At 39.8% G+C, this 26,619-nt stretch overlaps 1 protein-coding gene across 2 annotated transcripts in view; it reads right to left on the reverse strand.

Annotated features, from left to right (window-relative positions):
• Positions 1-26,619, reverse strand: part of LARS2 (leucyl-tRNA synthetase 2, mitochondrial) — a 92,584-nt gene that overhangs the window by 64,890 nt on the left and 1,075 nt on the right. The window contains exons 2-5 of one of the 2 annotated variants that reach the window (XM_084509460.1): positions 25,068-25,323; positions 23,099-23,227; positions 13,491-13,582; positions 6,181-6,241 (exon numbers count right to left, since the gene is read on the reverse strand). In XM_084509460.1, coding sequence (XP_084365586.1) covers positions 6,181-6,241; positions 13,491-13,582; positions 23,099-23,227; positions 25,068-25,301 — 516 coding nt within the window. In that variant the 5' untranslated portion in view covers positions 25,302-25,323. The remainder of the gene's footprint in view (positions 1-6,180; positions 6,242-13,490; positions 13,583-23,098; positions 23,228-25,067; positions 25,324-26,619) is intronic. The other variant, XM_084509461.1, reaches the window with a different exon arrangement.

The following is a 26,619-nucleotide window of genomic DNA, read 5'->3' on the forward strand; positions in this document are numbered from 1 at the left end:
TTAACTTGTACTTGTTTAACGAAGAAATATTTCTACAAACTGACTCACTAGTGCTTACTGAAGTCGAAGCTGACTCCCACACTGAACCTGAAACCACCAAGCATACATCTTGCTTTCTGAGTTACAGGGTTGTCAGTAAGCCTTTGATAACTATTCGTAAACTGAATACACTTATAAAGTACCTTAAATAGCTCCAAATTTTGCAATGTCTTTCACCCTGGCTCTCCTGTCATCTAAGCTTCCCACTGCAGCTCCTGCAGCACACATCACTTGAGCCGTAGAGGATGTTGCTGATGTCACCTGAAGCACCCTACTATACAAATTTTATGCTTTTTCTACAGCTTTATATTCCAGAGCTGAAACATTGCTTTGAACAATTAATGTGACCTTTGAATAGCTATGCCTCAAAAGTGAGTACAAGAAGCTTTCAAGACCAGAGACATTTAATGGCAAGTTTGCAGCACAGCATGTGAAGACTTAGCCATGAAAAGCAGTTGCTTGATTAAAGCCTGTTCTCTGTACTGAGAAAAAAAAAAAAAAAAAAAAAAGAAAAAGAAAAAGAAATACACTAAGAAATCTGCTTTCTTATATATATATACACACACAAACACACATATACATGCATAAACATGCATATATATATATTGCCTCCACAACAGTGACATCAGTTCTGCCAGCGTGATGCCACTACAGGCACTGGAGTTGCATCAGTGTAGTATCAGAGACACAAAAGCACAGAGACTGTCCCTTTTAGTACAGCATAAGGTTATGTCAGCAACAGATAAACAGAGAACTAAAGTGAGAAGTCAAATAAAAACAAGGAAATGGAGTGAGATTTGCCCTTTTGCTCCTGACTGGCAGATGTATGTTAACCGAAACAAAAAGAGAGGGCATTTCTCCATCTAAACAGGCACGCTCAGGCTGTGGTACTAAGTCCTGGGAACACAACCTCATGTAGACACTCTCATGTGTTGTAAATCGATGTGCTTTTTAAAAAGAGATGCAGCAGAAATAGATCACCGAAGAAAATCTGCAGTCTGGTCACTGAACTACAAAAAGATCTTTCAAGCTTATCATTTATTTAACTTTATAACCATGAAGGTCTGATGGAATGTACGATGGTTAAGAAAGAGCAATCACATCACTACCAAGCAAAATGAGCAAGAATTTATGTGACTGCTGATGACGACAAGCTAGCAACCTGTTGACAATCTACAAACGTGTTTTTTTCTCCCCCCCTGTAGTTATCACATTAAGACGTACAGTGAAAAATATTTTTCCACGTATTTCAGTTACTGATTGTGATTAAACAAATTATGCCTGGTAAAAAGCTTCCAGTTGGTTGCCATCACGATTAAATTAAGGTGACTGCTAAAGTTTCTATTTATGCTTCATGAGCATGACAAACATTTGCAATGCATTAACAGAGCTGACTTAATTCAGAAATGCATAAAAAGGGTTTCATAAAAAAGGGTTTGCAAAATAGCATGACAGGATCCTTTCAGCCTTCTAAAAACTTAACTTTCTGTTTCTCATTTGTGATCTGAGCACTACCATAGCAGCACACGTATACAGTCCCATACCATAAAGCAGTTCAGTGAATATATATATAAACAGGATATTAGCACGTCCTCAAACAAGCTGGTACCAGGCACATACAAAAGCTTTTTTTTTTTTTTTCCCAATTAAACTCTCATTTACAGATTAAATACCTGTCTTACAATATAATTTAGACTTGATAGTAGTGAAACTTGGCAAGCAACTGGTTTGTGTTAAGGCTAAAAGAGCAATCACGAAAAACCTGATACAAACCTTTGCCTGTCAAAAAAATGGGAAAACCAACAGCAAAGAATCCTGGATAAACAAAAATAGTTCTGGAGAGGAGATTTTGGTCATTAATAAAACTTTTCAAATGCCTTATTTTATAATTCATTATTTGTTCTAAATGTGCTAAGTTCTTAAAACTTAGCTAAAACTGTTTTGTTTTGTTTTGTTTTCTAAAGAAAAGGGTTGCACCTTCAAGCAACTTCCACTGCTATTATTTTTTTTTTTAATATAAGTAATATTTACAGGTGGTATAAAAGTGTTTATTTGCTGTAAAATCCACCAGGTGCCATGAGTAACACCTAACTAGACAGAAGTAATTTCCTAGTTTATTGCTAATCATTTTCTTTCTAGCTGTCTTATGCTATAGTGAAGGCAGCCATGTTATACTTCATACTTATTAAAAAGACAGTAAGGAGGAAAAGTCTGAACAGATTTTTTCAAGATCTTTCTTGGAAGATTAAACAGACTTTAAACTATTATTCATCTATTTTGGTATTAAAGGGCATATATCACCTAACATGGAAGCATAATTACTTGATTTTTGGAGGTTTAGAGCTAGGCTGAACTGAATTTCCAAATTCATTTGAATATTTGTATTTTGAAGGGCTTTAGTTTCATGCATTGTTAGCTACAAACTTCAAGCTGTGCTTACATTTTAGAGCACAAATATCTTTCCTGCCAAAAAGTAGCCTTGTATCAATGGTTTCCTTTTTTATTCAATTACCAGTAGGGTGACTGATTATCAGTGACAGGTGCATAAGAAGAAAATTTAATATATAATGCTCTACCTGTTATACAGTTTTATGCATGCCCAGGCAGTGCACAAGAATGACAACTTCAAAACAAAACAGAAAAATGTCTGAACAAAGAGCATCTACCAAAGATTTCATCTTTTTAATGTTCAGTGCAGAAGGGGAACATTAATCTTATTCCAAAATGTCATTTGGAGTGCATGAATTGAAAAGACTGAAAATTGTTGGCGGTACGAGCTACCTTTTAGAAGGAAGTTAGTTCGGTAATACAGCGGTAAACTGGTGAATTAGTGGGAAGATGCATTCAGTCTGATGGCACTCCTGAGCAAAAGGAAGGGGAAGTTTTGCATCCCTTCTTGCTGACAATGAGAATCTTCTAAAATTATACATGATAATTCTCCTAAAAAAGAAGTTTAGATGAAGTGACAGGCAGTTTGCTGTGCTGCCTGGGATGCTGTTCTGGAGAAACCTGACCACCAGGGAATCCCAAATTACTGCTAATTTAAAAACAAACAAAAATATTTTTTTTTTATTGTACAGGTGTTTTTAATGTGTCTCAAAGACTTTTCTTCCATCCTCAGACTGAACCTTTTTAACCCTACATCTGCAGTTTCAGCATAGAAATCCTCTCTCTCTTATTTAGCATTTTTTTAAAATACCTCCTCAGAATCACAATGTTTTCAAACATTTACTATTTGACACACTGAAAATATCTGCATGTTTCAGGAAAAAAAAAAGATCATTATTAGTATTCAAGCCTACTCGAAACAAAGTACTTACAGAGCTTTTTTATGCATTTAATTACATTTTCAGTTTGCTTACATTTTCTGTTTAGCAGAATAATTTTCAAGTGTCTTTGTAACCTGGCTTTCTCAAATAATCTCATTAGCTTTTAATAATGCCGTGTTTGTTGTGCTTTACTGGTTAAGTAATTTCACCTACTGCTACGGCATACAAATCAAAATGAAAACGTATTTTTAAGACAGAGAACAATGAAAAATGGATTCATAAAAAGAAACTTCTATTAGCCAGGTGCACTGGGACTTGTTCATAATAATTTTACCAAACAATATAATTAAAACTAGTCTTCACGTTCCTGTACAGGACCTCTGTGAACACCAACACAACTTCATAAGCAGTCAGCTTCCTCAGTACAGCTCCATGCACTAAGTATTCAAAAAATGCACTTTTCATTATCCCCCCCCCTTTTTTTTTCCTCTATTAATGTTCACAAAATGGCAAAACTTACTTAGGTTTTCTTCACATTTTCTAGGGTGGACATAGAGGATTCTTTGGCAGTTAATATAAAAGGCTAGCACCTTGCAAAGGCAATTCACCCCGCACTACAACAGAGACCTAAAGGTAGGAGAATGGGTTCCCTCCAGCACGTATTTGCTAGGTACAATGCTCTACCATGCTGAAACAACACCAATGTGATTAAATTAAAAACAGACTCCTGTTTTCTACAACTCTCTGTTAATTAGACTAACCCATACAAAAGGTGTTTTCCTATCATTTTTCATAGGAGTCACTAACACTAGTTGGTTTGTTTGCAACGTCACCGTATTTTGTAAGTCACTGATCTAGTGCCATACAAGTGTAGAATAATGATAAAAAAAAAATCCTTACCTCAAAGAGTTTGCTTTTAAGATAAGCACCTGCACAGCACAGGGCACTGTGCAAAGATGCTTGAGTTAGCCCAGAAGCAATACAGCTGAGACAGTAAGATGCTCTGCTCAGCCCAATTAGCCTTGCAGAGAAGCAGGCTTTAGCAGCCTGGCAGATGCACTGCTGTAACTTAGCCGTTCAGTTTCCAAAGGTACTTCTTTCATCTAGCTCAAATATCTGTGTATTTAATGTAATAACGTTTTACAGATATATTTCAGGTAACATACATTTTTTGCATTGATTAAACATATCTCTATTTTTAATGGTTACTGTTTGGGTCTGTTTACTCTTCACTACTGCAGTTAATAAGGTAAGCTTTCTAGGTAAAATAGAACTTAAGTAATAAGTTAAGGATTGAAAACTCCAAAATTCATTGTTTTTCAAGGAACTCATTTCATCTGTTTTAAAAACTCACCTTTCAAAAGCATAGACTGTGTGCCTCTGGAGCTTTCTAAAATTATTTTAATTATACAACTGTTCAAATGAACTTAGTCATACAGTATTAAAGCCCTTTCCAAACATATTTAGAGACTTCTGAAAATTCTTTAACTAAAATACAGTTTACTAGAAAAGTGAAGGTAAGCCTTAAAGAACAGGCACAAGGATGACCAATTTCTTTTCCCTGCATATTTATACCTTCTGTCATGCTTTTCAGTACTGCCAGTTCTCCGTCTCTCTTCTTCAGAATATACAGGTTAACCAAAAGTCCATATTCACAGATAAATTTTGTCAGTTTTCTTAGGAGGGACTCTAGAACATTCAATTCTTGTGTGTTCCATAGTACTGACTGCACATACAATTTCCCTGTTTTGTGCTACTGCTGTACTACACATACAGAAAACCTGTGAAATACAAACATTTTAAATACAAGAAAATAGTTGTCAAGAATGTGTGCAGTGAATCTTCCACAGTGAACTTTTTATTTTCATAGCAACTTTTCAGCTATCAAGAAAACTAAAATCTAAAGAAGCGTGTTACTGAAAATCTTGCCACATATAAGAAATGACATAGTATATTTTTTAGATGCAAGGCACACAAATATACAACTTCACCTTCAAGATTAACAAAAACAGATGGCAGACCTCAGACTGAAAATTAATTCTTTTCCTTTTCAGACCTACAATACTGCTATAAAAATCCAAGATTAGCATCTCCATCAGTCTATTCAGAATCATATTAAAGTGATAAGTAACGATTATTACCAAGAATACGAAGTTAGTGACTGAGGTTGATTTACCAGTTAATGCAATAACTCCACAACTGTTTCAGAAATTAATTTCTTTCATTTTTATCTTGAAGATGAGATTAGGTTATGTCTGACTGTGTTGGTAAGGTTTTTAAGGTGAACATCTGATTCTCAAGCATTAGTATGTCAAACTAAATTTCTCATTTCCAAAGTGGTCAGAAGAATAACTATGAAAATGCAGACTTGTCCTTCAAATTTAGAGTAACATAACTAAACCACATCTGTAGTTTTAAATCCTTGACTATATTATAAAAATATATACACTGAAAAAAAGCACTCCTCAATATATATATATATATACCTTAACAGAAAAGTATGCTTATGCTGTTTCATAAATACCTGTTTAGACTATCACCTAAATTCTAACATAGAAAATTGCTACTTTGAAAGCACTGAAAAAACAGAGAAAAATCCAAGTGCAAAACTGAAATTACTTTAAAGAAAATAAAAAGATTCTCACAAACTTTGAGATTATCAGTAAATCAGAAGTGAAAGAAGTTCAGTAAGAAGCTTCAGAGAAGCTCTATTTACCACTTTTTAAAAGTGTAATTTTACAGTTTAACAACCTAAACTGGTGACTTTGAAAGACGTCTATGATGTCAGGTATAAAATGGGAAAATTCTGTGTTTTTCAACATTCCATCAGACAATAAAACAAGACAGCATCCTTTAAAAAAGAAAATCTTACCCTTTCCCATGTAAAAGACAGACCTAGTGCATCAAACTGTTTCCTCATGTGTTGAATATTACTGGAAAAAAAAAAAAAGAATATTCAATTAAAAATCTGTATCATGCAACTGCATTTAATATCAGGCGCCTATACAACTCTGACAAATCAACAGCATTAGTTAACCTCTAAACACTATTATATCACTCAGAGTCAAACACGATGAACTGTAAGAATACTCAAATAGTAATTTTAAAAATCCCTAGTGTATTCTGTTTCAATTTCAATGGCTGTGTATACAAGTAGACTGCACATGTTTGGATGCAGCTTTCAGATGTACCCAGTGACTCCTCTCTGTACAACATGCATTCTTTCTGGTATTTCTAAGAGTGCAGATCTCCAGTTAAAGCAGGAAAGGCTTGCCAGCATAATACCAGTACAGGTTAACAAGGAAATCCTCTTACAGAACCACAGCTTCCACTAGGAGAAACCACGCCTTCAGTACTACTGCTTACATTAAATTCCCATTCAAAATGGTACCACTTAAATAAGATAAAAATTCTATGGTATTTTCACAACGCTTCTGCCACTGCGTTGATTTTTGCTAACAAAGGGTTCTGTATGTTTCATTTAAGCAGCTCCACCTTTGTTGTTTTACCTAACTTTGAGAATACAGGGAGTAATAGTCAATTGGAGCTCATTTTCAAATCACCTCTTCAGAACTTTATGATGATCTGAAACTTGATCGTTCAGTCTTGAACCACGTAAGCTGAAATGCTTATGGTGTGCCCGTTTTTATAAGGGTGGCTGGCTCTGCTGCATGGATGACTAAAAGATGTCACTCGATCGCAGCTCCACATACACTTCTGTCATCCCTGCTTCACAAACATTCAAGACAGGGACAGTGGAGAAAACTGCAGACAGTAATTACTTCAGTGGTCAGAATTTAATCTGCCAGTACAATGAATCAACTAACTTCCTTTGCATCATCAAAAAAAAAAGTTGGATATATAAATAATTTTCTTGTTTGGATGTTATTATAATCAGTCTGAATGATGATGTGCTTACTTGTCTCTGTTTGTTGTTATAATAGTTTTTTAACTCTTGTAACTAGACAATCACTCTTTTCAGTACTAAGGGAATTTTAAAGGCAAAACGTTCTTCTGGTACAAAATATCTACATGTAACTACAAACTGAACTTCTCTAAATGTAAGGAACAATACACAGCCATTTACAAGAAAACAGAAACATTTAACAGTACGAAAAGTAGCAGAAGAACATCGGCACAGGCTGTGCTCTGCCACTGACTTTTTGACAAGACCCTGACAAACAGCCTGGATGAGGCAGGCTGAGCTGATACGGCACTTTACCATTGCACAGTCAATCTGCCCCTCATGCTCACTACTTTTCTGTTCAGCCAATTCAACTCACTCAGCTGGCAGAATGGCTTTCTTCTGAGTTAGCACACTGAGCACGTTCAACACAACGTCATGAGTGTCAAAGCTAGAACAATAGGTGAGGAGGGACGACATTGCAGTGAGAAGTGGAAAACACTGACCCGTCTGTAGTCAGCAAGTACATACAGCAGCTTATTTGACTCAAAACCACAAACTTTACTTGTTTATGTCTCATTTGTCATGTAAATATGGATCATGGTAATGGATCATGGTACTTTGGTGAAGGTTCTGTCAAGACAATAGTTAAAAATGAGGCATTTGGATATAACAGATATGTAGATTTTACACCTTGGCTGCAGAATATTTATTGAAGGAAGACAAATCATCAGTTTACTGACCGTACTCTTTAAACAGAAAATAATCTCCTGTAATAAAAGCAGCATATTTATCCAAAGAAAGAAACTGCTAGGACATTTTTTCACTGAGAATGCAGGCAATGTTATCACACACCCTGAAGTTTTTAAATTCCTCTTAACTGCCCTCACATAGGTAATAACTGATGGCCCACAAGATGTTGTGCAGCCTTGGCTCTCACAAAATAAAACGTGTTTGGAGAGTTTTATTGTTTTTTTTTTGTTCGTTTGTTTGTTTGTTTTCTTTAATGGTAACTGGATCTCATGAATCTACTCAACCAAAATTAAGTAAGAAGGAAATGAAAAAAAAAAAACAAACAAAACAACAATCCAACCATAAATAACACAGACTATGCATGCAGTGCATTCTTGCTAAGTGAAGTAAGTTGCCATCATATTGTAGCAGGAAAAGTACCAAGTGATCTTAACATGGGACCAGAAACATGCAAGAACTCATAAGAAATAGATTTGGCACAAAAGGAATTTGGTAACAATCAGTCCTAGTTGTAGCTGGGATAATTTTCTTCCCAGTAGCTAGTATGAAGCTGGGGTCTGGTTTTCAGATGACGGTGATGCTGACAACACACCAACCTTTTAGTTGTCGCAGCGCCAAAGCTGTTCCAGCTGCCCACACCGCCCTGCCAGCCAGGAGGCTGCGGGTGCACCAGGAGCTGGGAGGGGACGCAGCCAGGACAGCTGGCCCAAACTGGCCAGAGCCATGTCCCATACCCTATGGGGTCGTGCTGAAGACTGGGACTGAGCAGGTTGGTCAGAGTGTGGCTGCCACCACTCAGGGTCTGTCTGGGCATCATCACTCAGTGGGCAGCGAGCAATTGCATTGTGCGTCACCGTGCATTCATCCTGGAGGAGAGAAGGCTTGGCGGGATCGTAGCAGTGTCTAGACATCCCCAAAGGGAGGATGCAAAGACGACGGAGCCAGGCTCTTTTAAGTGGTGCCCAGCAGACGTACAGCTCTAGGTGGCACTGCTACAGCAGGGGGCTTGGAGCAGATGACCTCCAGAGGTCCCTTCCATCCCCAGCCCTTCTGGGAGCTTCCTTCTGGGTAAAAAACAGGGCCCTTTTATAGCACTGACACAGAAGATGGCGTAGGATGCCACCACGTAACAAGGGAGGTACTGCTCAATTCTATCTTCCACCTGAGACAGCCAAGAGGTTGCGGTGCTCCTGATTTTCTCTAAACAATCCTAGGTTTCTCATGCATATTCCCACTGTCCCTGGCCAATTTCCACCTTCCCAGGTGGAAAGTTGTTCCTCAGTTTCTTGATGTGTCCTCATCAATGGTGGAACGCAAAAAGCGGTGTCACTTTCCAAGACTCCTTTGGGAGAATTAGGAAGTAGGTATTCTTTATGAACAACACTGGGTGTGTGGGGGATAATTCCACCCAACACGTACAGCTAAGCAAGACAAGGAGTACTTATTTACGGGACGGGGATATCCATATTTATGCAGTTCACAAGAAAAGGCAGGATTTATGCTAATGGTTTCTCAGAACTAATTATCATGTCGTCCCTCCTGCTCTTGCAGGTCAGGTAACCTCTGGTGGTTGCACTTCGGGGCTTTCTGATGAAGGTTCATCGTCTTCTTCATCTCATACTTCTCTCCTTTCTGTTTTGCGCATGCTCAGTCATTGTTTAACTGCTTCAGCACTTTCAGTCTTTGAAAAACTCAGCTAACTTAAGTTCTGCTTTGGGCACCATGTTCCTTCTTCAGCCTGGATTTTGTGCATAGAGCTCAATCTTCTTATCACGTGAGGCCGATACAACAACTGAGCAATTTAAACTTTTGGGCTGCTCCTGTCTCCAACACCTTCCCACTCCCATGTTGACTTCCCATCCCCCAAATGACTTCTCACCCCCAAGTCTCACTCGCAGACCCGCCACCCACAGCCATTCCCCATCAGGAGCAGACATCCCCAAAACAATTTGTATTGCGGGCAGCAGGAGAGGGCTGTGTTCAGCCCCCCCCTAACCCCCCCAGTAAAACCAATGCAGGAAGAAGTGCAGGCAGAGGCTTTGCAGGGTGGAAGAGTGGTAATTTATTCTTCCTGGGGGAATCGTGGCTGCCACCCCCAGCCCGTCCCCAGGTGAGGCCCGGCCGCCTGCTCAGGCGGGGGGCCCGGCCTGCCGGCCCGCGTGGTCCCCGTGTCCCGGCTCCTCCTGCCGCACCCTGTGCAGCCAGGATGTGTCCCCGACGTCGGCGTCCTGCGGGGAGCGTGGCAGTCTGCGCCCGACCTGCCCCGCGTGCCAGGAGAAGCTTCTTTCAAGTCTGCGCTCCGTGGAGGGGCTGCGCGCCCTGCGCCGGGGCGAGACGCTGCGGGAGCGGTAGATGGAGGGGCTCCTCTGCCCCTGCCCCCGCTGCTGCTGCTGCTGCTGCCGCCGCCCCAGCCGCGCGTTCCGCTGGAATCTTCCGCGGGGTCTTCGGGCCAGGCGCACCACTGCTACGATGGGCCCGCGGCACATCGGGCAGGTGTTTCTTGCCTCCGCCCAGACGTGGATGCACTCCAGGCAAAAGGAGTGCCTGCAGGGGTCCACACGAGCTGCGCTGGACAGCGGGCCCAGGCAGATGGGGCACATCTCGTCCCCGGGGGCCTCCTCGGGCTGCTCCTGACGCCGGCTCATGGTTCCGGCAGCTTCCGCGACGTGCAGATGGTCGTCCTGTGGGGGAGGCTGCCCTGGTGCTGGGCGCTCAGCAGCTGCCCGGGGTCTTCAGCACCTCGATGTCTCCTGGGTCGCCGGCAGGACCTCAACGCCTCGCGTGCCACCAGGAGGACTACTGCAGAGAGAAGCAGGAAGAAAATGTTGTATCAGCAAGCAGACATTCGCTTTCTAGGTTCTGCCAAGTTGTCTAGAGTGCTGTAGCTGTCAGCAGTGTGTATATGGATTTCAAACACAGACTAGGCTTAGGCCAGATGAGGCACAGGGATGTCTATAGGTGTGAGAGCATTACCGAAGGCCCTTGATGGCTCGCGTGCAACAACAATGGCTTCGCGTATGCTTCTAGCAATAGCTTCGCCCGTCTCTCTCCTTCCAGCCGTGGAGACTCGAGCTCTCGCCTACCACCAGCCGGACTGGCCGCAGGCGCCCTGCACAGGGCATTTATAGGCAGCCCCCTTCTGTGAGGCCATAAATGACATCAGCAGGGTTTGGGGTGTCGTCACAGAAGGGGGCTGCCTATAAAAGCCCTGCGCAGGGCACCTGCGGCCAGTCCGGCTGGTGGTAGGCGAGAGCTCGAGTCTCCACGGCTGGAAGGAGAGAGACGGGCGGAGCTATTGCTAGAAGCATACGCGAAGCCATTGTTGTTGCACGCGAGCCATCAAGGGCCTTCGGTAATGCTCTCACACCTATAGACATCCATGTACCTCATCTGGCCTCAGCATAGTCTCTGTTTGCAATCCATGCACAGACTGCTGACAGCTACAGCACTCTAGACAACTTGGTAGAACCTAGAAAGTGAATGTCTGCTTGCTGATACAACATTTTCTTCCTGCTTCTCTCTGCAGTAGTCCTCCTGGTGGCACGTGAATCGTTGAGGTCCTCCCTGCAACCCACGAGGCGATCGAGGTGCTGAAGACCCCGGGCAGCTGCTGAGCACCCAGCACCAGGGCAGCCTCCCCCACAGGACGACTGATTCCACATCGCGGAAGCTGCAGGAACCATGAGCCGGCGTCAGGAGCAGCCCGAGGAGGCCCCCGGGGACGAGATGTGCCCCATCTGCCTGGGCCCGCTGTCCAGCGCAGCTCGTGTGGACCCCTGCAGGCACTCCTTTTGCCTGGAGTGCATCCATGTCTGGGCGGAGGCAAGAAACACCTGCCCGATGTGCCGCGGGCCCATCGCAGCAGTGGTGCGCCTGGCCCGAAGACCCCGCGGAAGGTTCCAGCGGAACGCGCGGCTGGGGCGGCGGCAGCAGCAGCAGCAGCAGCGGGGGCAGGGGCAGAGGAGCCCCTCCATCTACCGCTCCCGCAGCGTCTCGCCCCGGCGCAGGGCGCGCAGCCCCTCCACGGAGCGCAGACTTGAGAGAAGCTTCTCCTGGCACGCGGGGCAGGTCGGGCGCAGACTGCCACGCTCCCCGCAGGACGCCGACGTCGGGGACACATCCTGGCTGCACAGGGTGCGGCAGGAGGAGCCGGGACACGGGGACCATGCGGGCCGGCAGGCCGGGCCCCCCGCCTGAGCAGGCGGCCGGGCCTCACCTGGGGACGGGCTGGGGGTGGCAGCCACGATTCCCCCAGGAAGAATAAATTACCACTCTTCCACCCTGCAAAGCCTCTGCCTGCACTTCTTCCTGCATCGGTTTTACTGGGGGGGTTAGGGGGGGGCTGAACACAGCCCTCTCCTGCTGCCCGCAATACAAATTGGTTTGGGGATGTCTGCTCCTGATGGGGAATGGCTGTGGGTGGTGGGTCTGTGAGTGAGACTTGGGGGTGAGAAGTCATTTGGGGGATGGGAAGTCAACACGGGAGTGGGAAGGTGTCGGGGGCGGGAGCAGACACAAGGTGACCTGGCCTGCCTGCAAAAAAGCCTGACAGCAAAAGTCTCCGAAAAGCCTGGCAGCAGAGAATGCCTGCCAGCTGCGGAACCAGGCCTGGCATCCTGCAGCATCCCTGGAAGGTGCTACTGGCCTCCTGCAAGTGCAGCCTAAGGATACCTTAGGGCACTTGGGCACACTGCGTGGCGTATAGCTGGGCATCAGTCACCAGCTGGTGAGCAGTGGCATTGTGCATCACTTGCTGTGTGCATTCTTTTTGTATTTATTTTTCTTTCCTTTTTATTTTTTTCTTACTAAACTGTCAGTATCTCAAGCCACAAGTTCTTAAACTTCTCCTTTCACTTTTCCCACCATCCCTCTGTGGTGGAAGAGTGAGCAAACAGCTGTGTAGCGTTTAGATGCCTGTTGGGTTAAACCACAACAAGGTCCAAAAAGATACCACAGCTAGATTATTGCTCCCAGAACAGAAGATTACTTAGAAGACTGGTTTCTGAGTCATGTGTAGAAATTAATGTTTACTTATGTAACTTTCTACTCATTATAAGCCATGTTAGAAGAACACAAAACCCAATTCTGAGGCCTAAAGCCCTAACTTTTCACCAAAACCCTCAGCAAGAATGGCTATTTATTGCTTTCAAACACCCAGCCTTAAATGAAAAATGCTCTTCCTCCTTTTCCTCATGGTACTGAAAATTGGCAGTAATCGTAGCCACATTGTTCATTCTCAAGTGCATATTCTAGGCTAAGATCTATCTCATGTTAAGAGAACTCTGATTTATTTCTTACTCACCCAACGGGGTGTTTGGGGAACATCACTTTTAGGGAAGCCCTGAAAATCATCTTGAGAGATTAAGTTTATGAAACTGAACCACCTGCACAGTTCCGCAAAACATCAGCAAATAACCCTCGTTCTTTCCATATTGTCTTTCTTCTACACTGTTTTTGTGCTGTTTTCTTTGTTTATGGGGTCCACAGGAGAGGTATTCATATCACTTTTATTCATTACAAATTACCTTTCTGTCCAGCTTGCAGGGTGAAGACCATGCTCAACTGCAGCATTTTCTGCTGGTAAACCAAATGCATCCCATCCCATTGGATTTATCACCTGTCAGCAAAAGTGGAAAACACAGTCTTACGTAACTTTCTGGAATGACATCAGCAATACACAAACGTCAAAATAACAAACAGTGGTTTGCATTTCAGCATTTGCTTTGTCTGAATCGAACCTTTTCAAAGCATGTCCACAAGGGCTAGGTCTGTTTCAAAAATTAATGACACATACTTGCTATCTACAACTTGATGTTAGAGGGAGCTTAAAGTATCATGTAATAAATTCTCCTGACTATTTAAACGCTGGGTTAGCAATGACAAAAATCAATCCTTTGTGGTGGTTAAAATTGGCCATTGATACTACTGCTAAGCAGAATCAAAATTCATCATACAGAGGAAGAAGAAGAAAGCAAGCAAAATTATCTGAACCAAGGGTTTTATAACTGTACCTGATGTGTAACTAGTTTTTCCTTTTTTTCTGAAGAGAAAAAAAGAAATATACCCTGTGATAATCTTTGACTGGACAGATAAAAACAAGAGAAAAAGATGTTTCAGTCAAATTTTACTTTAAAAGTAATTTGTAAATACAACTTGCAGACTGAGACAATGTATTTGAGGACCTCAAATAAAGGTGAAAAAATGTTTACTACGAAGTATAACACAATTTTTGTTGAAATATGTATCTTTCATATAAACATGGAAATTATTTAGAAAAATAACCTATCTACACTGCAAAAATACAAAAAAAAAAAAGTTGAATAACCAAAGTAAGAATGGCAAATACTTAATATGCTGTCATTAAGCATGCTTACATATTAGGTACCTAATAAAACCAATCCCATTTATTACACCTACAAATGTGCTATAAATCCAACCTATTATGATTAAAGTTACACAAGCTTAACAATACCCCTTAAAATATGTATGTATATAAAGAACTCGTTCTTTAGCAGCATGTAAACAAAAAAGCAGTAAGAAAGCAAGCCTAGCAATAACTACTACTAATCTCATAAGCTAACTCCATGAAAAAATATGTGTTTATCTCTGAAGCATAAGTTCTTCTTCTGTCTCTGGTTTGAATTATTTTTATTATTCTTTGCCACAACCTTCCAATTTTCTGACTTCAGTGGATTCTTTCATAAGAAGTATTTTATAGACATGTTTATAAAGGTGCCTTCGGCATCAACTCAGTGTAAAAGCAAGAGGATTTAACAGATGTGACTCCTAAGCGTTCTCATTTTTAATACTGAACTGAACTTGCTGTATATGATTATGCTGATGATGCAGCAACAAAACCAAATGTATTAACCAGTGATCAACTGTCTCTCAAGCTAGTATATCAAGTGTCCACACACACCACATTTTTGATGTATAAATCTAATAGAAATTGGAATGCTATATGTTAGAAATTTTCCCCATTATCAGACAGATTATTCCCCATACCACAGTGTCAGAAAACGTAAGACTTGGATATAAACTCCCCACTTCCTCACATTACAAACATTCGATGGAAAAAATCTCATTTTGAGGCTAAACTACTTGGCATGTCCTGCTGATGCATGCCTCTTCCCAGTCCTTCTCCTTTCCCTACTCCCACCATAATCAAAACCATTGGTATAACAGAGGGGGAAAAAAAACAACAACAACAACAACAACAAAACGTTACAGAAACTACAAATCTCTACAGAATTTTGTAAGGACAAAGTGAAACATTAGTTTCTGCAGCTCAGCTCTTTTTGACCATTATTAGTGCTCACCACCTGGCTAAGAACAGAAATAATTACATAAACTAGGTGTTTTTTTTTCCTATGTAGACCACATTTTCACTTATTTAAACCCTGTTTCTTTAGGCAAACGGTTGCATCCCTAGAAATGTCTTTTTACTACAAGCTGATGCACATTAAGTGAGATTAAAAAGATTACTCTTGGCAAATTTTTGTAAAATTTGACTTCTGAAGATCTCTAGAGTATAGATGCATAGCCAGAAGCAAGGCACAATCTCATTTCTCATGCTCATGAGCATAAGGATGTGGGAAGACTAGCTTCACTTTTGGCTACAGACTCCCCAAAAGGGCTGACTGATGCTCCAGACAGCTAATGTGCAGACATTTCAACACTGTACCATCAGTGCTAGCAGGAGTTATCTGCTCACACAGATCTTCCCAATTCTAGCATATATATTAAAAATATCGCACAGTGTATTCACTTATCACATTCAAAAGACAGTTCAATTTAACAACCAATAGCACTCCTCAAGTTGAAGGGCTGAAGAAATACACTCCTTCAAGTTGCAGCAAGAAACCTGAATTTAAAGAGACATTAAAAATATCCTCAAATTAATCTCCAGGCTAGATCTATTTATGTAGTTGCTATAGAGATGAATGTAACATGCACAGTGGTTTAGAAAATGATTTCAACTTCATTGTCTCTTTTACTTCTCTACCGTGAATGGATCTGAAAGGTCTGTGAAATGCAATTGTCTAAACAATAGGTCAGCTTCTTCTGGCTGGAAAGCGTGTTATGTATCTACGGTTAAAATGCCACGGTCTCCACGCAGCACTTGGCATTACGTCTTAAACCTACTTAGCCAACATAAAACACAAGGCTGAGATTAACAATATAGTTCTGACAAACATCAAAAATCCCAAGAGACGTGGAAGAGGAGGCAAAAATACACTACTAATGTGTCAGAAGTTGGCACGAAGAATAAAGGAGCAGTTCAACTGCCCTGCTTAAAAGAAAGTAAAAATAGGAAGAAATCAGTTTTGAAGACCAAAGGGTATTTCTTGTAGCTCTCTGATGGCTTGGGTATAGACTCTAACTAGCAGAAAACATGGCTGCTCCCTCCAGCATTACAGAAGAGCAGAAGAAAAGGGGAAAAAAGTCATCAACTTTCTTGAATGCTGACCTGATTGCTTCTGACGGCAGCATTTGAACCTTTTACAACTGAGGGATCAATTCTGCTCACTAGAGTGACCGCTCTTCCCTGCATCACTTCTCTGTACAGACAAGATTTTCTACAAGCCACAAGGAAAAAGAAAAACAAATAATGAACATGTCTTGTAAGAGATGAGGCCTCCATACGAATGAGGATGTCTGTACTGGGTAAAAGAAAGCAGCTTATGGCTTCACAGCATTTTAAGGCAGCAGAAGCCAGTACTATCACCACAGGCAGCTGTGTGCTCCTGCAATCACTCCTTCCCTGTATGAAATTCTCCCCTTGGCTAGGCACAGGCACCAGGGGGTCTTCACAGTGAACCTGTTAGGTACACTCCTCCTGGTTAAAAATACCACACGGCCTTTAGCACAATTTGCAGGGCTTAAAATCCTCAGAAATTCACATGATCAGGCAGAATTGGGGATTTTCTGTCACTCAACATACTACACTCTGCACAGGACCATAAAGTAGCAAGGAAGTGATTTACTGGTGTGTGGGGAACAGAGCGCCTGGTAACTAGCACACCGAGTAAGATTATTAAAAGGGATAACAGTTGCAACTGCAGACTCTGAATTTGTATCAGCTTGGTCAAATACCTGTCCTTAATGATGGCTAGAGCTCTTAATGCGACAGTGGGACTTAGCAGAGGAAGGCATAGCAACTCCATTAATTCCTTTCTGAGATCTCAGCTCTTCCTCTTCGGAGATTTTCATCTATTCAGTGCCGTGACAATCAGCCCATCACACTGACATCAGTGGGCGAGATCGGTAAGTACTATGCAACACAAAGTTGACAATGATCTTGTAACACTCAATTCTACATCTCCATCAACATAACTTGGAAAAAACAATTCAGTGTTGGTTTTTTTCTTTCTTTTTTTTCTTAGTGTTTGTAAAGAAGCAAAGAACTTGTTTGCTTTCCTGAAGTGCTCAGTAAGTCTCAAAGCTATGACCAGGGAGCTGACACATCTGTCTTACATCCAGATCGCCCCATTCTGAATTCTAAGAAAGCAAGGAGAATTAGCATTAAATATGCCTGTAAATACATTTATTTCAGAGAGCATGCGATAAGAGAAGACGAGCAAAAATGAAAACAAAAAGGCTAGCTACAGATCAACATTTGAATCAATGCAGCAAAGTCTATGCTCCTGCCTCTGGTTATCGTGCCCTGCCACACTTGACATGACCTAACCACCAATGCTGATAAAATGGATGATCCGTGGTTGAAAGTTTCAGCTTCCAGAAGACACCCCTGGCTCCACAGGCAATTCCTCGTCATCATCACTGCACTTATCTCACAACTGTCAGACACAAGCACACACAAGTGAGCAGGGAAGGCTGCAGAGGGGAAAGGACAGTAGGGCTGCTCCCTCCACTGCCACCTAAAATTAGCCCGCACTGAATATGTTGAAAATCTGACATGTAAAAACAAGACCCTCACCTGAATGCAGCCAAGATTGACTTTTAACTGTACTAGGTATTAAACACTGCTACACAACAGCTGAAAACCACCACTGCAAACAACAGGGGAAAAAAAAAAATCAGACAAGGCACCCCTGGAGATAGATTAAAATCATGAATTAGAGCAGTATGCAGAGTTCCAGCAAGAACTATTGCAGTGATTCTCTGCAACAGAATGCTGCGTCCTAGCACTCTGATAAGGCATTTTCAAATTAAAACATAATCAACCCACACAGATTTTAATCAAGACATAATAACTCTGCTCTCATTCATTTCTCGTTCTTGCAAGATTTAAAAGACGACAAAAATTCTGTCCACAAACATTTAGAAAACAAAGGTGTCTCTGGCCTGCTTCATCTCACATTCTTGTCTAACTTAATTGCATTTAAACTAGTATCTCATTTTCTCCCTCTTTCTTTCAAAATGTAATAGAGTGAACTAATTAACATCTTCAGAACTTGCTACTGAAAAACTAGACTGAAATAAGATTCAATTCACATAGGATACCTGTAACACTTTCCACTTGATTTGTACCACTGAAAATAATTTGGCCAATGGACACAACATCCTCATCAAAGAAAGGCACAGAATCCCAGCTAATGATGACTGGAAAATGGGAATGCATTGAAATAACATATCCTACTAATGAAATCATTATGAAGTTTTAATTACACCTGCCTCCCTTCGATACCATTCACTTCTGCAGTTTCAAGAATATTAGGATTCACTGCTGAAAAGGAAAGCAATTAATGAAAATGAATCCAATTTTAAAAAGACGTTCTGGATAAAAAGAAAATGCTCTTTAGGTCATTTCAGGATATTGTGGAAATTTCACTGAAAACATTCCAATTCCATCTATCATGAGAATTTTAAGTATAAATGAAGAAATCTTGTCGTAGTGTACTGCACAAGAATTTTGCCAGAATTGTCTGATGATCATTCTCATTTCTATACAACTCACATGACAGTCTCACTGTGGTATCTATTTCAATTCAGAATTTTATTAAAAAGATATCATAGGAACTATTGAACTGAATCACTCTGTTTACTGATTGCTAAGAGAATTATTCTCAGTCCTCTGCAAGGCACAAATTATCCACTTTGGAATTTATCAAAGACATGATAATGATAGCATAATAAAGTAATGGTAAATACTCTTTCCTGGCTCAGTGGCAGACTGAAAATATCTGCCATGGTGAAAATCACCATGATTATCTCTGTAATTTGTACTTGGCACTCTTAAATATTGAATAGGAAATCTATTAAGTTCTTACAGAACTCTTGCATTTGTATTCACAATATGTACGTAAACTCCAAGTAAACAAAACCATGTTTTAGCTCCATATTGGTTTATTAATAGGTATGAAATTGTAAATTAAAATATATAAACTACTGGCTCACTGCATTCATGCTAAGTAACCTATCCTGTTCAGAGTTCCTACACCAAGTCTTCAGAGTTCATCTTCAGTAAATTAGAATGTGAGCAAGTCACCTTGTAACAGGTGTACTCCACAAATTAGTTACTGAATCCAAGTGCACGAAGGAGTTTGCTTTCCACGCCCTGCCTACAAGTATTTCAGGAGTGCTGGACCCCCAGAAGCACACTGAAGTGCTTCAATGCTCAGATCCTCGGGTAAAGCAGACTTCATCGCTCACTGGCACAATGTGATGTGCTGGCCCCGTATCAATACAGCTCCCACAATTACCTCTGTGCTGCACCACCACACAGATCCCTGCATCTCCTACTGAAAACACTGCAAAGCTCATCAGTCATTCACTCATCACTACTTTGAAAGACGGATTGCCTATTGCGACCTTGCTAAAAAGATTGTTTAAGGTTATGTGTAAATGCACAAAGGGAAATGTATCAGAATTCTACTTGGAATCAAGGTCTATGTCGCACTTGCATTAAATCCCATCCCGGCACACCACTTAATAAGTAACCAGCTCTTTGTGCATTGCATGGGAAGGCTGCTGCTCATTAGGTAGTCTGTTTGATCACCCATTTTCAGTGTCATTTGTCACTACCATCATCTATGACTTTATGTTGAAGCAATATTTATATCAAAATTCGAGGGGGAAAAGAGCAAAAATAAATACATTGTTTTCCCACATAAAATGCTGTCAAAGTACAGGTTTTCTGGCAAATCCCAGCAGACTGGAGTACTAGCTCTCTGGAATATTTTAATTGAAAGAAAAGCAAATTTTATCCTGCTAGGAAAATGAAACACTTATGTTTTCATTTTTGAAAAACAAAAAACAACATCCAAATGATTTATCCCCTTCCCAGCTAAGACATCAAACCACCTCCAACACGAACAGATTACATGAATGCATTCCAAAGAATGGTTCCAATTTACTAAAGGAGTTCTCATCTCTTTGCAAAGGCATTCAAGTCTACCCTTCCTTAACTATTACATCAAGTAAGCCAACTCCTTGCCTGTTTGGATTGAATCAATATGAAGCTAATTTACAATTTTCTCACGAAGGCATTCTATATGAAAAAAAAAAACATTTCCACCTTATTCAACATGCATTATTCTCTTACTCAACCGTATACACTTACTTACAAATGACCTTTCTTCCTTCATATTTTCCCTTTCTATTTGCTAGACAACAAATAATACATTTTAGTCATAATCATTCTCTGGGAACTGTGAGTCTGAATGATTCTGCCTGTATTTTTTACAGTAGCCACTCATCATTCCTCATTGCTTAAGAAACTTCCAGCTTTCTTATATTCCTGGACTGCATCTAGTACAGTTACACAACTTCCTAGGAGATATAGTTTATAAGATTGTTTTCAATGAGTCTGCCTTTTTTTCATTTGAAAATGATGGAAACGAAGTTTAAGCAACATTAGTACTCAAAAATCTAATCCTAAACTTGTCTCAAATATCTGAAATAAATTCACTCCCACTTTGATTTTTTATTTTGGGGAAAACAAACAAACAAACAAAAAACTCCATGAACTTTCAAACATGCAATATTAACACTGAATTTCCAGCTATAAAAATCAATGAAATTACTTTAGGAAAAAGATATTAGTATGCATCATTTTGAAGTTTTCTTTCTTCTTATGTACAGAACAATTCCAGTAATTCCCTGAGTAGAGGGAAAACCATTTACATTGGGTGTATAAATGTTGTGTATGGTAAGACATAATCATGTCATAGCCTGTAATTATCGCAATAAAGATACCTTTAACAGACTGGACAACTGTGACAACATCTAGAGAAAACACCTAGAAGCTGATAAAATTAGTCTTTATAACTTATTTTTTTCCTTGATATTGATTTAACTGATAGAGAAATTTGCATGACTAATAAATTGAAGTTCTTCCTGCTGTTATAGTGGCTCTGCTATTTTCTTGCCATTGTATTTTCTCCACGTATCTACTTACAGTGCTTACATCCCTTATATTCAAAAGGTAGCACCTACAGCATCCTACTGCATGGACACAATTATTTTCACTTTATTTCAGCTAGTACAAGAGGAAGCATCTTTTCATCTTTCTGAACAAAAACTTAGTGGATATCTGCACCATTGCTGATGAAAGGCTACCCATATCCTGAAATGACACAGCCAGTGGTCTTGACATCAAGCAAGACTCTAAGGTCTCAAGATCTTATTTGGCTCTTTTTTTTAATGAGATCTAAATTCTAGCCAGTCAGAGGAGTTAGGTCAGATTGTTATTAAAACAGAAATTGGTTTTCTTTTCCTCTTTAATAGTGTATGTTAATTATTTTTCTTTCCTGTAACTTTAAAAGAATGAGAAATTTCTGTAAAACAGCAGGACGCATTCAGTGCATGGCATGTTCATCACTGGCATAAAATACATAGTATTTGGAAAGGCAACACACTGAATAATTCAGTGACAACACCTTTAGAGTCTCATGTACGGTGACAAGCATAGGAACCACTACATCTCTGCATTTGTAGCAAGGAGAGTGCACTTAGTACCACAACCAGCCACTAACATTTATTTCTCTGTTTCATTTTCATTTGTATTCTTTTGAGGCTGCAATTCCTTTATTATCAAGCTTCTCCTTCTTGTACGTTAGAGACAATTTCCAAGTCTCATCTGAGGTCATTGCCTACAGATATTTCTTCCCTTTTGTTCCCTATTCCAAAATAGGGTATCCTGTTTCCATGTTCCTCCTTCCCACTGCTTCACAGATTCTTAACAAAATATTCCCCCTTTCAAATGATTTCTCTCCCCTTAATGCATTTGTCACTCAGGCCATGATCCTCCCACACCTTTGTTGCATCCTTCAGATTTTACCCGCCAGTCTTTACTGTAAAGCACCAATTAGGGTCCCATCTGTAGACTGTGGGGACCAGGCTCTCATCCGCATATGGCACAGAGAGAAGGGAGTGAGGGAGGAATGCAGGGAGGTATGGGGCAAACCAGGAAAGAAAGGAACACAGAAGTGGCAAGCGGTTAGTCTTAGCCTACCTCATATCCTCGTAGATTTGTACCCTCAGAAGTCAGAGTTTTGTATGTGTAAGCAAGGCTGAAATAGGCAAGCCAAGGAGGTAGGCCACTAAGAAACAGAAACTTCTACAGTTACACACACAGGACATGATGTGGCCTTGTACATCTGCCTTGCAGCAATCCCAGTAAAGGGGTCCCTTCCCAGCTGGCACAGAGGAGCTGCATGTCCCTCTGAGTCTGACAAAGGGCATCAACCTGTTCTCAGGAGCAGGTGAGGTGAAAGGTGTTGACTTCTGAGGCTTCTCAGTCTTATCTTGCCAGCTACAGCATTTCAGATTTTTCTCCCTCAGCTTTCCACACAGATGGCATTTGGGTCCTCAGTCTTCTTTTGTAGAAATGGCATGGCCCACACCTCTCCCCAGTACTGTGCCACACACTACTAATAGACTCAGGTAGCTGATACGGCATCCTCCATACCTTTTGAGATTGTTTCTAAAGGTCAGAGAGCAACAGTGAGTGCTGAAGACCACATCTTTTAAAAAGTCTAAAATTTTAATATTCAAAGATCCAGCTATGCATCTGTAGTATGTATTCCAACCACGCCTTCACCTTCATTGATTTCGGAAAACACTAATTTCCTGACCAACTACATTAAAACATCAAACAAACAAACAAAACCAACTAAAACAGGAAAACAAAAGCAACAACAACATTCTACTGCAGATCTTTTCTTACCTGCATCCCTCTCATTTTCTGGAACCGAGCTACTGTGTCACTGATGGTGTAGACACGAACGTGGCCCATGTGAAGCTTTCCAGAAGGGTATGGGAACATAGAAAGCACATAAAATTTTGGTCTTGATTTCTAGAAAGGAATGTTTAGAAAACGTTAGCCACGAGTTAGCATTTCACTTGAACAAAAACATGTGCACATTACAAACTACACAATACCATGAAGAGAACCGAGGTTCTGCTGGAACTGACTGAACCTTAATAAAATTTCTAGAATCTAATTCTTTGGGCCTGTAAACAGAGATCCTTTACCAGACTTATTGCCACCTCATCAATTTTTGCTGATATTTACATGACACTCGAAAATTACATTCTTAATCAACTTTTACTCAATTAAAGATACATTAACTGCAGCTTAAATCAACATTCCCTACCACAGAAGCTGTAACTGATTACCTATGCACTCCTAAGCTGTCCAATGAACTAAATCAAACAACAGATAAAACAATCCTCTCAAGAGTTTAAATAAGCATTTTGCATTGTATTTACAATTAACATGGAGCTCACACATGGCCTTTTTTTTTTTAATTTTTATTTTTGTCAGCTGAACTGCAGTAACGTCCTGAGAAATTAGCTCACTTGCTAGTGAGCTATGTTAGTGAGCTTGTTAGTGAACCAGCACAAACATCCACTGAAGTACAGATATCCAGTATGTACACTTGGATATGAAGTCATCTTACAAGCAGTATCTTACACAAAAAAGAAAGTAAAAATTTCATTTGGTTAGGTCTGAATAAATTGATGAAAATTACAAAGAGGAAATCAAACATTGTATCTCCCAAAAATTATTCCTAACGTATCTTGATTAACATTGAGTTCATCTTTGATATAACTTTGATAAGCTGCTACATTATTTTTCTTACAGTAATAGTGGGGAAAAAATAGACTTTCTACTTTGAACCATACTCTGTATTCCTATTTATCAAATACTATTTTTCATGTTTGTCATGTTTGTCTAATACAAATATTAATCTGAAGACTTCACCGATGCACTCTAAGCAATTTGCCTCGTAATAAAAGATTGTATTAAATTTGCTTCAGTAGTAAGGATAAAACAAAATATATTTTAAAATGCCATTTAGAATTTAGCATGTGTATGATATATGTATCTACATATACGTGTATTGTCACCTACAAAAAAGACAAAGGCTGAAGTTAATGCTCTCCCTTCTAGCCATGCATACGTACTATTCTCATCTCAGCTTTCTTTGTCAGAACGAGCAAGCCCCTTTTCTCTCTTTGACAGCTTGATAGTAGTGACTTTTTTGTTGCAAAGGGGGAACATTTTAGGAACAAGGCAAACAGGCAAACATAAGAAGGAGCCAAAAAAATGTTTTTATAGCTATGTAAGCATAATCGTGAAAGCAAAAATTTGAGTCAAAGACAAAGATCACAGTTGTTTTTAAGATCTTTTATTGCATTGGATTTTTTTTCCTGTAATTCACCCATTATTCCTAACATGCTGTAAAACAGAAAATACTATTTAAAAATCATCTTCCCTTAACATAGATTTTAATGATCACATTGTCTAGCCTAATAGATTTTGTCATAATCACTGAGAACAGGCTGTTTAGAAAATTACTTATAAAAGCTATGAATGTAAAAAAAAATTAATAGTTCAAATAATTAATTCCTGAATGTGATATAAAAGTTGGAAGAGATAACTGATTACTTGAAGACTCAATAAATCTGCAAGTTCATACTTTGCTGATCACCGTATTTTTCCTTAAGATTTTTTCCACCTATTGCAGTATTTGATATTAATAATCTACTTTTACATTAAAAAAAATCCCCCTCAAATGCAATATACATCTCATCAATATAAGTTAATGGTACTAAGTATGTTTGAATTAAGTTCATTTTGAGGAAACAAAAATATCAGACCTTTTTTCCAAATTTCTCAAAATGCTTACATCGGTTTCGGAAATTCTGCAGAACTGGTCCTTTATCCTTGGGAACCACCAATTTTCCACTCTTTTTCTTGTCTCCAACCCATAGCTTCTCTCCCATTTCCCCGTCTCACTGTAAATAGTTCTGACATGAGCAGGAACCAGTCTTCTCCGCCATTTAATTAATCCCAGGAAGCCATTTAGTTGTCTATTCAAACACATGGAGCAGGTGCCAACTCTCTGACAAACCGACTGCATTTTTACTGCTGTAATGTCTGTTCTGAAAAAGATAAAAATATATAGTTCAGTCCACAACATATAACAATATTTCAGAGATTATTATGATCATACAGAAACCTGGTAACTATGAAAAATATTTTAGTTTGATTTAGATTACTTTGCTGTTCCGTACCATTTGCATTTTATTCCCATGTGTTTGAATTACACAAGCATTTATTTTTCAGCTGTGCGAACTGTGGCTCTTTCATACAACAAAAATGTTATGATAGATTTCTTTTCTAATAATATAAAATTCTTGCATTTAATCTCCCATGAAGCAGGATCAGTCAACTGAAGATTCAAGAAACTCAGTTGACTGAAAAGAAGGGGGCTAACAGGGTGTTAGTAACAATGCAGAAGAGGAAGTTGGATGAAATTATTCTGTAAAACTACTGAATTTGTCATCACTGAAAAGAGATGGGGGAGGATGTCTATAATTAGTAGATTGCAACTATGTATTCTAAACTGAATTTTTTGCTAAGGGCTTCCTTGTCAGTATGGTTTCCTGCAAGAACTACACGAGAAACTTATACTGCATGATTTAACAAGACACGGAAGACTGGTTCTAAAGAGATCCAGTTCTCTTTCAATTAAAAATCCAGCTAAAAGAACCCCTGATAATGCTTCAGAATGGATATTCTAAAATAAAAATACTCAGATGGAAGAAAGATCAAATAGTCTGCTAGTCCGTGATTGGTCTCAATAAGATATTTACTGATTTTACCAGATTTTATTTACTTCAGTAGGAAATATATTATTAAAAAAAAAAAAACAGCAACCATACTTATTCTGAGATTCTCCCACCATCCTCATCCCAATTTCCTTTTAAAATCTTGCTTGTTTAGTTGCATCAATATTTCCTATCCTCTGTGGATTTTTTTTTCTGACTTTTGGCCCATATACTTCACTATTTTACTGAACCAGCTATTTCAGTCTGATTCATAATTTTTCTTACGAGTTACATCAGTAAAATCTCTGTATAGAGAAGTTTTGTGTAAGAACAGTTTTATTTATATATTCCTCATTTGATAACATCACCAGTAAAAATAATTTTCCACCTAAATTATGTCCCCTCTTTAGTTAAACGGAAGTTTTCTCCACCTCCATAATGTGATAGTTATTCACATAGCTCAAAATTAGCAAGAACATTTTAGTACTTGCCTATTCTACTTATTTTTAATATTTCCTTATTTCTTCTTCCTCTTACTTCAATTTTGTAACTGAAAGGAGCTTTTTCCTTCCTTGCAGTAGGCCAATTTCAGCGCTGCTGAATCACAGTATGTGTATTTTAAAACCT

Source organism: Aythya ferina, assembly GCF_964211825.1.
Source record: "Aythya ferina genome assembly, chromosome: 2".
In the NCBI taxonomy this organism is placed as follows: Eukaryota; Metazoa; Chordata; class Aves; order Anseriformes; family Anatidae; genus Aythya; species Aythya ferina.